General features: G+C 27.5%; 1 protein-coding gene across 1 annotated transcript in view; it reads left to right on the plus strand.

The window, feature by feature from the left end:
- Nucleotides 1-16,032, plus strand: part of LOC126739779 (uncharacterized) — a 177,869-nt gene that overhangs the window by 24,244 nt on the left and 137,593 nt on the right. Inside the window, exon 2 of the mRNA XM_050445592.1 lies at nucleotides 9,190-9,746. Coding sequence (XP_050301549.1) covers nucleotides 9,533-9,746 — 214 coding nt within the window. The 5' untranslated portion in view covers nucleotides 9,190-9,532. The remainder of the gene's footprint in view (nucleotides 1-9,189; nucleotides 9,747-16,032) is intronic.

The following is a 16,032-nucleotide window of genomic DNA, read 5'->3' on the forward strand; positions in this document are numbered from 1 at the left end:
GCCAAACGATTTCATAGCTTTTTTTCTTTATTGCGATCATAGCCGCCACTTTCTTATGATTTTTTATATATCCTAATCTAGTTTAACAAAATTAACTGGCAACCAATTTTGAGCTTAAAATAAAGTGCCAAAATCACACTATTCTGATCAGTTCATATCCCGTAATAGAACAATGTTTACAAATTGTATAGGCTGCTTTTGTGTAGTTTGATATTGTGGAAACAAAATTTCAGTAGAAAAGCCCTGATTATTTTTAAACTTTGACGGTCGATTTCCGGGCACCTGTAACTGCTATCTTTATAATTCTGTCTTTACTTACTTTTTTTTGCGTAAGATCGTAGCTCTCTTATTTGTTCAGATCTGTTTACATTTTGTCATAGCTTAACTTTTTCATGATATGTGCCATAAGGATAAGATGCTTATGTAGTTAGCTCAATATCGGGGACCGAAGGTTTTTCTTCACTATATACATATAAATTAAATATACCTTATTGATTTTCCCTATAAAAAAACTTTAAGAAAAAAGTATAACAGCTAGGAGAAATTTAAATCTAGGTACAAAGAAAACAATGTATTTTAATTAAATAAAAATATAACATATAATATATTTGAAAAAAATTAATAAAATAATGGAATCGTTACATGGCCCATTAAAGTTTGAATGTTTAAAAATTTAGCAATAATAATTTAAAGCGAACCGCGTGGGAGGTAATATGGAAGAAATATAAAATTCTCGTAGCGAAAAATTATGGGATTTTTGACAGTCGCATTTATGGGGACTACTAGACACTCATGTATTTTATTTCTGACGTTAATACAACATGCTCCATATGCCAGTTGCAGTGATCGATCGTTCCCCGTACCATTCGAAAACGATTATATTTATTTATTTCGAATCCATATGAACGGAAATACCTTGCAGAATGTTATCCCAATTTTCAACCGCTTAGAATTTCAGAGCGTATAATCGATTCGGTATGCAGATTTAGCCAGAGCCGAGTTCGAATATTAAATTTTATAGTTTGATGTGTTTTCGAGTAATTGAATTTATAAAGTATCTTTAAATAAAAAATATTTGCTCTTCTTATTAAGAAATTAATAAATAATGTATATTCATAATTGTTTAAACTTTTAATTGATTTTATGGATTTTTAGTAATGCTAAGTCCAGACTTAGTAGATGAATTTTTATGACTTTGCACAACTAGCACTGTTTTAATTCTTTCTACAAACGAAATTTTCTTGTCGAAATTTTTGAGCATTTTGTTCTTCAAGATTTTTAAGAATTTTTTATTCTTATACAGTTTTAAGACCCTCTGTACTGACGCATCTCTGGACCATAACTAATTCATATCGTGTTCTGTGTGAGATCCTTGGTAATTAGCTATTCAATTTTTATTTTTAAAGCAAACTACAGTAAGTCGATCGATATGATTTTCTACTTTAAAGAAAAGATTTATTTTTGGCTCCAGTTGTTTAGGCTATTAGTGACCCTTATTAGCAAAAGAAAACCGGAAAGCTCGATACAAAGATAGATTGATTTATTTATATTAAATCTAAAGAAACCTCAGGTTTCCACATTTTGTAAAAATATTGAAAATGATCCAAATAACTTATAAAAGAATAATATTGTAAAATCATATTTTTTTTGTAGTGACTTCATCAGAAATGCGGGTAATTAAGAACCTAATGTATGTACGAGTTTCACTTTTACAAACTCTATAGTATAAATATTTTATATTAGAATAATGCTATAGTAGTTTAGGTAATACCTATTACATTTAAAATTTCAACTTATCTTTATTTACAAATTGACTAACATACTACAAATGGCAAAATGACAATACTATAGAAATTAGATAAAATATATAGAAAACTCCTCATAGAAGTTATTAATCATTTAAAGCATAAATGTAAAACAATATTAATGAAATAGAAAAATTAACAACATAAAAAAATGCAAAAGAAATATCAGGTGTATTTAATACGCTGTGCTGCTATTAGAGGAATTTGCGAAAAGATACAATACAAAAATATACAAACAAAATAGTATCACCAAAACAGGCGGCAAACAAATTATAAATAAATTACAACAATTAAATGTTAAGAAATCCAATTTTTTATTTCGAAGTTATACATTTTTTGACAAAATATATTTATTAATAATTTACATATATGAAAATGGTCTAGAAGATAAATAAAAAACTCGTTTCATTTTTAGACAAAAAAGTTTGTTTTCGAAAGATAACTTTCATTATTTGTTAAACATTCCTTTGAAGATACGTTATAACATTCATCACATTAAGTTATTCTTATTAAAATTTAGATATATAGCTTAAGTTCTTGAGGGTGTATTTGGTGGTGTATTTTTACTGCCAGTATATTGATGATTTGTTTTAATTGTAAGTGCAACACAGTTAACATGCAAAGGCAACATCTTAATCATGAAATACATTTTTAAACATCCACGGCTCCTCAGAAGTAGTACATTTTACCAAGATCAGGCCTTAAAAAATAAAAAGGCATCTTTATGCAAATTCGTTAATATAGCCAAAGTTTTTGATTTTATTAATCACTCTAGATAAGGGTTGTAGACGACTTTATAAATAACAAAGAATATTCTACATGTAGTTAATTAGTTCTGGCTTGAGGTGTCCCAAACTCTTAAACCTACACATGCATAGTACTTCACAATGACACATTGAGTATTTTTAACAAGCCTGCCAAGATTATTATCTATAATTTTGAGTAAAGATTGTAAGATGTCTGTTTAGTTTGCCTGTAAGTAGACCGACCATAATTTCAACCTTTTAGTTATGGCTAAAAGTAAATTTTAACCTGTCTTTATTATGGTGCCTAAAGCCAGAAACTTTGGAATTGCCTTATGACCCAATTTTTGATCTGAGTCTAAAATTTGGAACTTTTTGGTTCATTTTCATGGTGGCCTATATGATAACCTTAATACCCAGGCTAGCCTTAGTTGTCATTCTAATTGTCTAGCATTTTTTGGTGGGTTCTTCTATATTTTCAGTTTTCTGTATATCAGATAATATAATCAGAGCCTAGATTTCTAAGCATATAATTTTGGGTAATCAATAAAAGCAAGTACAAAAGCTATTACTTGTGAAAAAAAAATAAAATGGGTAAGAAAGTCAAGGTCCTGTAGAAGCATGCTTTAAAGACAAGTGAATTTTATGTATACATCAACTACAATTTAAGGTGATTACCAAAACAATAGTTTAGTTTTTGTTGTAAGTTTGACACAATTTTATAAAAAGTACACTGGTAAAAAATATTAAATTTTTTTAATTATGTTAGTTTTAAGATCATTCCAATATTTTTTTTTAAATAAATTACTTAATTTGCATAGAAAGTATACTAGTTTCTAAATAGTATTAAGCATTATTTTTTCTACATATTAGAATTATAACATTCAAATTCACATAATGAATTGGTAATGAATTGGATAAGGGAATAGGTACCGTTGTTTTAATTAAAGTCACCATATTCAATACAGATCGTTTAATTAATGTTACAAGATTTCTGACTAGGTTTGTTAATATTACTAAAGCGTTTGATACTATGGACCCTTGCATTATGTTGAACAAGTTGAAAGCTGCTTCAGCTATTTGTACCCTATCATTCAAATAGCACTGGAAGAGTTCATCTTGATGTAGTTTTAAGTTAATATATAAATGTAACGTAGGATGTTATACTAGGTACAGTCCTTGGCTAATAATTTAATTCCTTAAGTAAAATTAGTATGTTCTGAGGATCACATGGTTCTTTTATGCAAGGGGAATATTTTAAATAAAACTTCTTGAAGGTTAAAGGTCCGGTGTGTGGGGTTTAAGCATGCTCATGAATTTAATTATACGGACTGTTAAAAAAGTCTATCTTTTACCTTCTAGTACTCTTTAGTCTGTAATTGGCTGACTCGTTCCAATCTTATATTTGAAACCTCTGCACTAGCCTAAATTTATTGCTGCTGTTGCATTCAAATCTCCTGGAACAAGAGTCTCTTTATCAAACATTTGTTGTCTTTTGCGACACAGTCCCTTAAAAATTAATAATAATAAATAAATAAAAAGCCTTTATCTTAGGCTCATCGATGGGCAGAATTGCTATTTGCTTAATTAAATACTACCAAGTCAAATATCTTAAATATATAAAAAAGTAAAATATGAAACGAGAGATAACAGGAGATTGATTTGCAGGTATGCATGTTAAATTACATAAACATTTGTGTTTAACAGTAAGCTTATATAACTTATACATTCATAATTGATGATAAGAAAGGTAAAGTAAAAATTTAACCGGAATTAATGAATAAAAATAGTATTGCTTTCTATCAATTGCTATTTAATAAATAAATAAATAGACTAAATATTTCAATTATGCCTAGTATATCTGTTTAACTTATCAAATATTTGATACATAAATATTCTATAAACGTTTTAACCAAAAACGTAGGTCAAATGCGCAAAATTGGCAAGGTATGTATCAGACACCTTTTGGTTTCTTGTTCCAAAAACGACAGGTAAACCGACAAGCAGCAAAAATAGGAGTAACAGAAAGCTCTTTAGGATCTATCAAATATTTCGTAAAATACGATATTAAATAGTTTTTAAAACTTATTGAATTAATGATGTTTTTAACCTAAAGACAAGTGGCATGATAGGGAGCTTTGCAAATAATAGATTTTCTTATATTTTTGCACGGATAAGATAAATTAATTAAATATTTAGCAATTTAAAAATGTTACTTATAAAAATAGACTTAACGAATGGACTAATAATTTGAATGCCAACAATCAGATTTATTTAATTAGATAATTGTTTCATAAGGATAACATTGATTGACTTTAGTTAAACAAGCTTATTAAGATGTTTATAAAGTTTAAATTAAGAAATTAAAAACATAGTTTAACTCACGCTCATTGCATCTACAAATTAATATATAATTTTGGTTTCCGGCATGCTTTTAAAATCTATTTTGGCTCTTTTTCACAATAACGTGCCCTGGCATCTATAAACTCCGACTATCCCGCCGGTTCTATACGACCGAAAAAATACGTGCTAAAAGAAAGGGGTGAAAAATTGCTTTGTTTCTGGAAAAAAGCGTATGTATAGGGTATTTTTTCGAAACGTGACATAAACAGATGGAATTTCTGAGGATTTATTTAGAGAATTTCAGTCGGATTATATCGAGTGATTTGCTTAGAAATATAAACATTTTTGTAAACAACAGTACTATAAAAAACTATTCAACTAAAATAAGTATATTACATTTTTTTGGATTAATTTTAAAGCAGCAATTAATGAGTTACTCAGACAAAAAATAATATTCTGCTTGAAATCCGGATTTCGAACGAGGCGTAGCTGCCACTGCATTATTTTACCAGACTATATTTTGAATGTCACTAATTAGTGATACATTATTTTAATTTTATTTTATTTTATTAATGTTATTATTATTTCATTCTAGTTTCATTAGCTTCTGACACTTGTTTTACAGGAATTGATTCTCGATCCTTTGCTATATATTAGGTACTTACATTTTATTGATGAGTTTCGTAAACGGAGGTATACCGTTTGCACTTCTTTTTTTAACTATCGTTTTGTATATAAACAGGTTAATAGCAATGTGTGAAATATTCCAGTAGTAAGTAGGGATCAAAGATTTATATTAAGAGCTAAAAAAAGTACTTCTATTTAGTTGACTAACTAATTGATAAAAGCAACTTAGCTCACCAGTTAAAAATAAGAACAAATAATCAAATAGTCTGGATTATTAATAAAATATAATATAAACTTAAAACATAATATATAAAAAAATTTAAGCGAAAAATTTACACTACCCAAAGCGTCAGAAAATACTTTTAAATAAATTTCAATGGTATTCAGAAACGAGTAGTGTAGTGACCGTCTTAATTATCTATTCTAAGCCTTAAAATGACCATATATTGTTTTTAATAAAAATTAAATGAATTTAATATGTTAATATAGGGTTGGTTAGACATTTAAGATGGTGTTATAATATGGTGATATTTCACATGTAAGATCTTGAAAGGATTCAGAGAATTCAAAGCTATTGTCTAAGAGTTATTTATCAAATAAAAAAGCACAATGTCAATATTTTATATTACTTATTACAAAATAGATTAAAATAAGGAAAAAAGCGATATTTATGTGTGAATAAGAGATTAGAAACGTAAGGTAAATGTGGGCCCTGCAGAAAAAGTTAACATTTCGTTAAATAAATGTTCAGGGATAAAAAAGTTAATCCTCTAAAGTTTTTAATAATCTCCTCTATAGCGTTTAATAAATCAAAAGAATAATATAAAAAAACATATTTATTCCGCAAAGTATAACGAACCATACCGAATCAGTATTATAAAAGTGATCCGAACGTAACCAAAAGGATATAATATATATCCTAACCAGGAGCTAAACGATATACAAATACAAATACAAATACAAATAAAACACAATCTTTTCTAACTATATTCGACTCATAATTTTATGGTCGTGAAATTTATTATCTATCCTAAATATAAAAAGAGGACGTTTGTATGACTTTTTAGTAATATTTAGTTCCTGAGAATCATTCAAATCAATACATTATTCATAAACTGTGGTACCATAGGTAACTCTAAAAAGAATAACGAGTTTATAAAAATCTTTATTCGGCTTTAAAATTGAAAAAAAGTTATATTAAATATGAATTTTAAATTATGTCCTGTTAAGTTCCCACTAAAAGTATCCTGTAGTTTTTGAGGAGAATTTAAAGGATCAGTAGTGTTATTTTCAGTTTGGTTAAGATATATCGATAATGTATTTGCTGTGCTCAAAAAAAGCAAATGCGATATTAATAAATTTGTAGAACCCCTCAATAACCATTTTCCACTCATTAAATTTACTTTTAAATAAAAAACAACAAAAGTGCAGTTTTAGATACTCTTGTCATTAGACATAATAATCGATAGAATAAAATGTAATATTTATAGAAAAGAAGCAAATACATAAATAGTGACTCTAACCATTATTTTTAACATAGCATGGCTAGCATATATTTTTTGGTAACTTGTTTGGTCTCATTTGTTCTAAATAGTAACATATTTGAAAGAAAATGAAATTTAAATTTTGTATAGGTAATCATTGTTGTATTGCAATATTTCTGTTTTAGTTTTTCTGATTACTTATTAAGGAGACATCTAATGATTCATGATTTAGGAAAAAGTGCATATTCATTGTCATACCAACAAAGAATGATTTAAGGTTTTGTTAAAAATGTATCAAACAAAAATTAAAAACCATTAAATGTACATGAATTATAGATCTACGCTACATAACGAAATATTTTTTAATTTGAAATATGTTTCAATTAGAAATATGGCTAAGGATTAAATGATGAACGATTATTTTGAATTTGGTCAATAGTTGTATTTAAATTTAAACTTTTTTCATTTGTGGAATACTTGCTACCTGCTTTGAGTATTTTGACCCCAGCGATCTTAAATTTGCTGACATTTATGACTTACAATCAGCTAAAAATATATGAATTGATATCTAGTGAAGCGCATACAGTTTGTTAAGTCATATGAGCAAAGATCTAAAGAAATAAAAATATAAAGGCTGGTCGATCCTTTATTAAAAAATGATAGAGCATTAACCGCAAAAAAGTAAGAAATTATATGGTTTTTTTATGAAAGAGAGGCTGCTTGTGCTTATTTTACCTTAAGAAAATATAATATAAGAAATACTTAGAATATTTATGCCAAAAAAATGAATTATGATGCTCACAACCTAAATTTAAAACACAAATGCCAAATATCACTACCTCTACATTAAAGATCATTTAGTTACCAGGTTCTTACAATAAATGTTGTAGAAGCTTAAAGTGAGTAAAAGACCTAAAATTTAAACAAGAAATTTACAAAATACCTTTAATTATATAGGAAAATAATTGATATGTTATTTGAAAAATTAGCTTTAAGTGCGTTTTTTTCTAATCTTTAGTCTTAGTGTATGTGCTATGTTATTAGTTAATTAGTAAACATAATTATATTAGCTTTGAAAGGTATATTTCAGTTCATAGATCATCATAAAATAAATCAAAAATTAGGCTGATAGTATAAAAAGATTACTTTAAATTCGCTTTTTATAATTTTTATATAGCAATAAAGATAATATTAGTATTATTATTCTTCCTAGTTTAATATTTTTGCATATGCTGATGCACAAGAGCTCTAAAACCTAAATGTTATATAACTTTATCTTACCGAAATTTAGGCTAAGAACTGAATAGACAAGACAAAAAAATTAAGGAAATAAATATCTAATTAAGAAAGTATAAATAAAATATTTCCAAATTTACTGAACTGATAAGTAAAAGTAAGAAAAAAAACACAGCACTGATTTAAGGAGTCTCAAGTAGCAACATCGGTCATTAAGAAGAAGGTGTTAGTAGCAGTAGCTATAATACATCAATGTAAATAAATTTAAAACAAAAATAATAAAATATTGTTATTTAATAAACAAATATGTATTTATTTAATAAAATATGATACTAAATTGCAAACACGTAATTTAGTATGTATTTAGTTTCAAATCTAAACAAAAATGATATTACAAGTTTCTCCATTTTTACTTTTTTTTATCTTAAAAAGGAAGATACAAGTAAAGTGTTTTTATAAATTTTCTGCTAAGAAATCCTATTTTAAGTTTAAATAAGTTTACAAAACGTAGCATATAATAGTACTAAGCAAACAAATCAGCTTACCAATCTTACAAATAAAATTTAAAATGAACAACGCAAACAATCTGCTAAATGTGATTTTCTTTCTTGAAAACTACTCGGGTATAATATTCGTGACATAACAAGAGAGGCTCATTTCTAATAACAATATGTCTCCTTAATGTTCATATTGCTCATGCTTCTTGTTTTCTTAGCATCAAAGAAAATGAGAAAACTCGCTTCCTGAAATTTATCTCTTGACGTAAATATGAAAAACTATTTTGCGGAACATATTCCGTTTTACGAAACGTTGTTAAGAGACTCTTTTTTATTTGGTTCTTGAACAAGTGGCATTATTTTACTTTCTAAAGAGTCTAAGATAAGATTTTATTGTTGAAAAGTTGAGTATTTGTAAGCAAGGTACTAACAGTATATTTTTCTTTATTTTCAGGTCACGAGTGTGAAAAATACTTGCATCAACTCTCTATGATGTGAAATATGAAGCACCTACATTCACTAAGGAAAAAAAACTGCCCGTACGTGAACATAAGGATAATGCGGATATATGAGATATATTATTTTAGTAGATAGTAAATTGCAGATTAAGACATCAACAAAGTAATATAAAATAATAAAGGCTTTATATTTATGGGCCGTAAATAATGGAATGGAGATAATAAATTTAACGCTCCTATAATACTGTTATAAAAGGAACAATATTGAAATAAACAATTTTTCTTGTGAAATGTGACAATGGATTGGACTTTTCTCTATACTAAATAAAGTTAATAGTAATGTGTTGTCAACAGAAAAGTGGTTTATCAAGACTAGGATTGTTTTTAGGATTTTTGGCTTTGTGTGCGCTATTGATAGCGTTCGTAAGTGGTTCCTGGTTATACACTAAGGAACCATTACCATTGGAAAAAGTTACGTTAAAGACCACTATAAGCTTTAGAATAGGCTTGTGGAGAGTCTGTCCAAGTGTAAAAAGAATCAACAACACTATACGTAAGTTTTATTCTAATGATTCTTTTGGTAATATTTTTTTTTGGAAATGTTCATATGTAAATTTTATACTACCTTAAACTAGGTTAAACTCATACTACCACTAGATCTATAGAAATGCGACTACTACTAGACATGACAGAAATGAATATCCTATAAAAGTAAAAAACAATATGATTTTTCTGTCACACGGCCTTCTTCACATCAAACAAAAAAAATAAAGTTTATTAAAAAAATAATTTTTAATTATTTTCAACATTTACTTATTAATATTCAACTTTTTTATTAACACAATATAAAAAAATCATACGCGGATTTTTTGGCATATCCTATAAATCCCTTAAATTACGCGTTCCACAAATAACATCACGTAGTATAAAAAAAACTTCATAATTCGTTTCACCCCTCGTGATGTTATGTGTTCGATGCTAATTTTACCCGGATCTCCCCTACGTGCTGTGTGTCTTTCAACTGCCAAAAACATATGATTTATGAAGAGACATTGCAAGAAATTTGGATCTTTTAGCATAAGAGGTGGTTGTAAGATTTTTCTATGGAAAATAAGCATTTTTTACAAATAATATAAAAAACTAACTATTGAAAGGATTAACGTAATATTATGTAAATGTGCCTAAAAAACTTTTATCGAATTCATTCAACATTAAATTAAAAACATGTTTAATTTATTACTTACTTGTAATTTTTTATTAGAACATTATAAATAGATTCAGTTTTTACAAAATATATTAAGAATTTTCCTTATTTGTTTGAATGTAAAGTCTTACGTAATCCTTTCCTCATGAAGTTTTCCACATCCTCAGTCATTTTTAAAACTCATAATACTAGCATTACATACAAATTATTATAGGCGAGAATATTAGTGGGCATCATACTTGTTCATAAATGTACCTATAATTGAATATGGGTTACAAGTTTATAAATATATTTTATTAGATCAGGTGATATCTAAGGGTAAAACTTAGGGTGTGATTCTTTATCGAAGTAAATACCTTAATTTTTCAAGGCAACCAAAAATAATCAAGTGACTAGACTTTTAGCCGTTTTTAGGAAATAATATTCATATAACAGGATACCAAGAAATAATTAATAGTTATGCGGGAGGACTAGGTAACAGCATTTTATATAATTGTTATTAACTTGGTGTACTTAGAACTATTGAATTAAACTAGTCTAGATCTCCTTTTTATGTTCAGAGGAAGACCTTTTAGTTGTGAAAAATTTTATTTAGGAAAATATGTATAAATTACATCGGTCAATTAGTGTAAAAAAAATATGGTTCAATAAACTTGCCATTTGCTATTTCAGCCTAAATAAATAGATATTTAAAATATTTACCCCAAAAATGAGTTTCTTATACAACATGCGGATTTTCTACTGTCCGATGACTTACCCTATGATGATTTACCCTATTAACGTGATTAATACATTAATAGAAAATATTTTTTTAAATAATTACTCTGCATTTACGCTTGTTTTGCTAACACAATATTAAATTATCATACATGGATCTTAGACACACATACATTTCCAAAGTACAAATAGTAAGAAACTTTATAATTTCCTTTACACTTTATATAATACACTTAATATAATATGTTCGAAGTTAATTTACCACATGTCAAATCTCTCCTATTTACTGTTTATCATTCAGCAATAGTTTTATACTTGAAATATGTAACAACTAAAAGGGATTTACTTTCAGAACATTATCTATACTTTTGAAGTACTCTAAGACAAATTTAAGTTTTTACCTTTTAATACTTAAAATAATACAACATCCTCATGCATATTTAAAAGTACTCCCTCCCTGGAGAATTTTGGCCTGGCCTATCGTAGGAAGATTTGTTTATACAACTTTTTGATTTTTTTGCTATAATTTGCGGTTTTATTGCTATTTAATCCAAAGACCCCATAGAAATTCATAGGATACTATTATTAAGGGTACAATTTCCTTAATGTTTGCAAAGACAAGCCGCCAAGTAATTTAGGTCGTATTAAGAGATTGCCTAACCCAAAGAAACATTTGAAAAATTCCACACAAAATGGTTTGAACATTTATTAAGTTTAGTTAAAGATTGTAGTCGCCACCAGACATAATTTATTTTCGAAACCCATCAAAAACCTTATTAATCCTATCAAATAATCCAGCAAATAATATAAATAGTAAGACTATAATTACATAGAACATTTTCAAAAAGTCGAAAATGTTTTTTAAATAAAAAGGCTAATTTATGGTGCCGGTTGCTTCCGGTTGCTTAAAACCAAATTGAGAACGCAGCATAAGTCAGTTGCCTATTCATTTATTCAGGCTCAAAGAAACATTACACAAATACATAACAAAGTAGTACTATGTAGAAGTGTGCTGTTAATTAGCATAATAAAGGATCCTATTAAACCGTTAATATAGTTGATACTTTTTTACATATTTAAGTGTCAAAAAGATTATTTTAAATACTTGTTACAAAGACAACTATTATTACCTTTATTGCTCATTTAGGCATATTTTTACATTAACATTATGCACTTGAATAGCATCTTAGCTCTTGAGGTCTCTAATTTAAAATTAAGCATGCAAGTCATAAAGCCGTCAACATAAGGATGGTACTTACTGACACGTGTTTCTGGTTATGTTGGCTTCTTCAGAAAAAATAATAGAAAAAAATCATAAGAGATTACGAACAGGAGCTCTAGTATGTCCGGTTTCGCAAAAAAAATAAAGCATTATCATGTCGATGAGACCCAAGAGATTTCTATTTTTTCAACTTCTTAACTTATGTTACTGAATAGCTCATCCTTTCATTAGTTGCTTGTACGTAATAACTTTTTTCTTAAATTAATATTAATATCGTTAATAATATTCCCATTATTATTATTATAATTATTAATATTGCAGGTAAAGGAACTTTTAGTCCTCTACATTAAACTCCTTGAGCTCAATTCAGAAACGTCAAAGCCTAAGTACACCATTATATTTTAAATTCCATCTTATATTGTCAACTACATCGAGTTTCAAGAGCTTCACAGAAACGTTTCATTTTAGTCTCATCGTTTTCTCTCGCTCAGTGAACAAAATCGCGCATAATAATTCCAGTCGGACAGTTTCCTTCAATTTATAAAGTGTGGCGTGGCAGGGCTATATGCAAGTAAACTATTTACAAACTACCATTAAGATTAAATAGTGGATATAGCTATTTTAGTAACAAGAAAGGAGGAAATTCCGGGTGCACGGACCGGAGCCGCCGGCTTTTGTTCAATGATTTATGCTCTTTCCTGTTTATACATTTTGTACTGCAAAATTTTCGCTCGTTTTACTTGGGATTTCTCATTATGGAAATTTGCTCTTAATTTAACTTATTTTCGAAGGTATGGAAACCTTATAAGGCTTTGTTTAATAATACGAGGGTTGCTATTTCTATTCTAAACCTAGTAAACAAAACACGGTTATTTATTATTGAAAATGGCTTCAATGCTTTTCTAAGTATTCTTCATAAAGACGAATATATTTTTACATGTTTTCAACCCAATTTTCATAAAACTTTTCCTAATAGGATTGAGGTACCTTTAAAATATAATTTTGAATGCATCTAGAAATTCTTCGAGTGCTAAATAGCGTTGGCCATGCAATTCATTATTTAAGATAATATAAATTAAAGGTACCAAATACTAAATCAAGGGTGTACGAAGGAACAAACATCAATTTAACATTTTGCTAGTCAATTAAACAGATGTATGAGAGTTTGCATTGACAATATGAAGAGAAATTCTTTGTTGACGATTTTAACCACGTATTTTTAAAATAGTGTTGGTAAACCAATTTCAGTTTGTCATATAAAATTCACTGTTCTACGGTGCTTTAACAATATGGTAAGTCCAAATAAACAGAAAATTATTTACCTCGATGTGCTTTATACACAAATCACTTTTATCGTATTTGGCTTGTCTTATAATGCCCATGTAGTAAATTGATATATTGCCACGGACCTATACCGTAAACCCAAGGTTCGTCTGTTCACCTGTCTGACTTTCAATGCAAAAAAAATTTACAGCAAAGTGCTTATGACTATTGACCCACGTCGTACTGATCCTAAAAGATTTATTCAGATAGATAGACTTTAATTTTGGGTCAAGTAAAATAATAATCTTTCTTTACTAGCTTTTAAACAAGATCAATTTTGCTGACAATTTTAGTGAATTTAGTTGACCATCGCGAGTTTCGCCACGAAGAGACTCATTATCCTATCATTTTACAATGACAAAGGATACATTTTTAAATGTGGAATTATGTTGATCTATATACTTTTATCATAATAAACTATATTAAACGTGGTAATAAATTATTGCGCAAAAAAGTTATCAAGTCCATTTATTCTTTTTGTCTGACTAAAGAAAACAAATTATGTGGAAATGATAAAGACTTTTTAAAACGGCAACTGCTAAAAAATGTTAAATGACGCCTAAGAATAATGTATTTATGTTAAAATTAGAGGAATTGTAAGGTTTTGACAAGATCTAATAATAAAGTTTAATTACTATTTATATTTTCGAAAAAAAACCTTTATTGGTCCTAAGATATAAAAAGTAAAATATTGCTCGAGCATCTTTTTTAGGTCGAATCTTGATTTTCATTTGTGTATTCTAGCACTAATTCAAAGCCATACTATTTTTAGACCCGTCTGTATACATAAAGGCGCCTACTTATTCCAGACTCGTCTTCTTTTATTTTTCCTTATTAGTATAAAATATATATTTAAACAGTCTCCATTTCTTTATAAAAAACATTTGTTAAAATATGATGCAGTAGTTATAAGAAAACAGTCAAAAGTTTAGATTTTTTCAATTGTTTCCTGTTTTTAAATTATTTTCTGTTAATTATTTTTAACCGGCTTAAAACTAAATTTGCATTAAACTGTCATAAAAAATTATTCTGATTTACTACACAAAATGTTTTAAAAAATCTCCTAATTATAAATATTACCTATTTTACGTATTATATTTTTGGGTGATAACAAATAAATAAATTTTATTTTTTTTTACTTGACTGACCGATTTTTTTCTTAGATGTCAAAATAAGCACACGTCAACAAACAACAGAAAACCCATGGATAAAGCCCTAAATTAAAGAGAGAAAGCAATGCTTTACCAATTTTCTATATTATAACTTGGGGTTTAGATTTTTTACTAAAATTTTGCACGTCTTATTATAATGCTTTCTGCACCTAAAGCTAGTTAGCAACAAATGTATCACCATTGCTAGCAATAGATATAAACAAAATAGAATTTAGCTTACATTTTTGTAAGGCAATTATGTATTTCCTAACTACTACTACTTCACGTATGTCTAACAAAAATAGTATACTAATGACTTAAAAAAAGTTATTATTTATTTTTAGAGTCTAGTCCAGAGCCTTTGTAAGAGTTTATAGTGTCTAAAATGATTTGCTTATTAGACTAAACTCTCATAGACCATATACTAGTTTAAACCTGTGACCTTTTAGGTAATGCATGGCAAAGGGTAATAAAAGCATTTTTTACAAGCCATGAAGATTTTTATTTAATTCTATGTAGGGTTAAAATATTTGTATTTAAATATAGATTTTGTATATTTTTATCTTAATAGATCTAATATCTTTGTAACTATATGAGTTATATACTTATGGCCTTACCATTGATAACAATTTTTAAAATCAATTATTTTTGATATTATTCTTTTAAACAATATTTAACAAAAAAAATCAAAAGATTAAATCCAACCAAATATTATATAGACAGTGTAAGATACATCCATACAAATGTAGTTAACTAACATGTCTTATTATATAGTAATAAAGGTTTTCAATCAGTCATAGTTAAAGCTAAAGGAGGTATTAGAGGAGGTCATTATTAATAAAAAAATATAATTTTACTTGGCCGCACATCCAATTTAACGCTTAAAACTTAACACAATTACATTGGTTCCTACTACTAAAATAACATATTAAAAAATATATAACCCTTGCTTACCTTACTGTTCATTTCCTGATTACAAAATTTTCAATCCTTTCTTTACTTACATATATCCACAATCCTCAAAAAACTTTTTGGAAAACTTGCCTAACTTAACTAACTACCATTTTATACTAAAAATCTGTATCTAATAAGTTAATTACACTAGAAAATAATTACCTGACAAAACTGAGTTTTCTTGGCCTTATAAATTTTCATTAGAATATGCTTGTAACTATCTAGGTTCCAAAATAACCTGATTTCTTAATAAGCCACTTGATACATA

Source organism: Anthonomus grandis, chromosome 8 (assembly GCF_022605725.1).
Source record: "Anthonomus grandis grandis chromosome 8, icAntGran1.3, whole genome shotgun sequence".
Lineage (NCBI taxonomy): Eukaryota > Metazoa > Arthropoda > Insecta > Coleoptera > Curculionidae > Anthonomus > Anthonomus grandis.